The sequence below is a fragment of the Sinocyclocheilus rhinocerous genome, unplaced genomic scaffold (assembly GCF_001515625.1).
Source record: "Sinocyclocheilus rhinocerous isolate Xijiao unplaced genomic scaffold, SAMN03320098_v1.1 scaffold1967, whole genome shotgun sequence".
Classification (NCBI taxonomy): Eukaryota; Metazoa; Chordata; class Actinopteri; order Cypriniformes; family Cyprinidae; genus Sinocyclocheilus; species Sinocyclocheilus rhinocerous.
This window is the reverse complement of record NW_015626474.1, coordinates 689,983-691,768: the sequence shown is the minus strand read 5'-3', so window position 1 is coordinate 691,768 and position 1,786 is coordinate 689,983. Positions and strand designations below refer to the sequence as shown.

At 35.0% G+C, this 1,786-nt stretch overlaps 1 protein-coding gene across 1 annotated transcript in view; it reads left to right on the top strand.

The window, feature by feature from the left end:
• Window positions 1-1,786, top strand: part of LOC107715968 (AF4/FMR2 family member 4-like) — a 38,061-nt gene that overhangs the window by 14,891 nt on the left and 21,384 nt on the right. The window contains exons 5-7 of the mRNA XM_016522248.1: window positions 587-676; window positions 1,027-1,057; window positions 1,147-1,210. Of these exons, the coding sequence (XP_016377734.1) occupies window positions 587-676; window positions 1,027-1,057; window positions 1,147-1,210 (185 nt within the window). The remainder of the gene's footprint in view (window positions 1-586; window positions 677-1,026; window positions 1,058-1,146; window positions 1,211-1,786) is intronic.

Sequence of the window (1,786 nt, the reverse complement as noted above, 5' to 3'; positions counted from 1 at the left end):
CAAGAAGCAGGGTATATTTGTAGCAACAGCCAAAAATACATCGTATGGGTCAAAATGATCGGTTTTTCTTTTATGCCAAAAATCATTAGGATATTAAGCAAAAATCATGTTCCATGAAGGTATTTTGTAAATTTCCTACTGTAAATATATTAAAACTGAATTTTTGATTAGTAATATGCATTTAAGAACTTCATTTGGACAACTTTAAAGGTGATTTTCTCAATATTTAGATTTTTTTGCACCCTCAGATTCCAGATTTTCAAATAGTTGTATCTCGGCCAAATATTGTCCTATCATCCTACATCAATGGAAAGCTTATTTATTCAGCTTTCAGATGATGTATAAATCTCAATTTCGAAAAATTGACCCTTATGACTATTTTTGTGCTCCTGGGTCACATATGTAAAGTGTCGCTGAGATCTCAGAATGAAGGTGCAAATGCAATTCGGCTATAAAACATCAGCCATGAAACGCATGTTAATGCCATGTGTAAAGGAGGCCTCCATTGAGTTGTCAAAGCATTGAAGGAAAAGATTGTTCAAAACGAGCTTAAGCTCTTTCGATTGCATTTTTGTTTCTCCATCAGGAAATGACTCAGGTCTGGCCTCCTCCGCTAACAGCCATTCACACGCCCTGCAAGACAGAACCATCAAAATTTCCCTTCTCCACCTCCAAGGTCAGACATGAAAGGCTCACAGAGCAGCAGGATACCTGCCGCACACTCGCCTCGGTCCATTTTTATCATGTTTGGAAGATATAATAGAAACAATGAGTCATTCAGACAACAATAATGAAAATAATACCCACATGCATAAATACTAAAAACACGCAAAAACATATTTAGACCCGTAATCTGCACAAAGTCTATGAATGTCATTGCATTCGTTTGTTCGGCAAACAAATGATGATATAGTTTCAGAAAGTGTCCAGATTCATTTTGAACTTTTTATATCTATTGTTTTAGCTTTTAAAACCAGTGCAACAATGTCATGTGTAATAAATGTATAACTGTTATCTTTGTTGTAGGATGCCCAGCACCTGTCTTTTGGGGCACAAAGTAAGTTCTAGAAATCATTTTATGAGACCGGCTCTTTGCTCTTTTGTAGTGATGCATTTTGTGCGCTGATGATTATTTTCCCCTCTTAGAAAAACTCTCAGGAAAGAGTGCGTCCACCAGTCACCCGTCTAAGCCGAGCGACAGCGACCAGAAGTGAGTCACTGTCTGATAAACTGAAATCTGCTTGTTGTGTCAGAAGCCCTGGAGCTTTTTCTTTTTAAACTATTTGAAGAGTTCAGTCAAGCATTAGGCATTTATTTTAGATCTGCAGATGTCTTGAGCCTTTCCTGTTCTTTTGTCCCCTAGTATTATATATTAAGGATATATTCCAATTAAAACGCAAGTTTAGCTTTAAGAACAACATCTGTCAGTTACTACAGAAAATTATTTTTGGACTCCCTCAATAGTAAAAGCTGTTGATAGTGCAATGGTTGTCCCATTGACTTTAGGGCTGCAACAAACGATTATTTTGATAATCGATTAATCTAACGATTATTAGACCGATTAATCGACTGATCATCTATTATTCCGCTGATTAATCAGTAGACATTTATTGATTATTCAGCTTTTGCTATTAGTTAAAATATTGAGTTATACATATTCTAACAAATAAATTAAGGTAATCACTTCAGCTTTTGAAAGTCAATTATGTACAATTTACAATTATGTAATTACAATTATACAATAAATTTATACAAATAAATATATTTGGCACACAAAATGAGATGG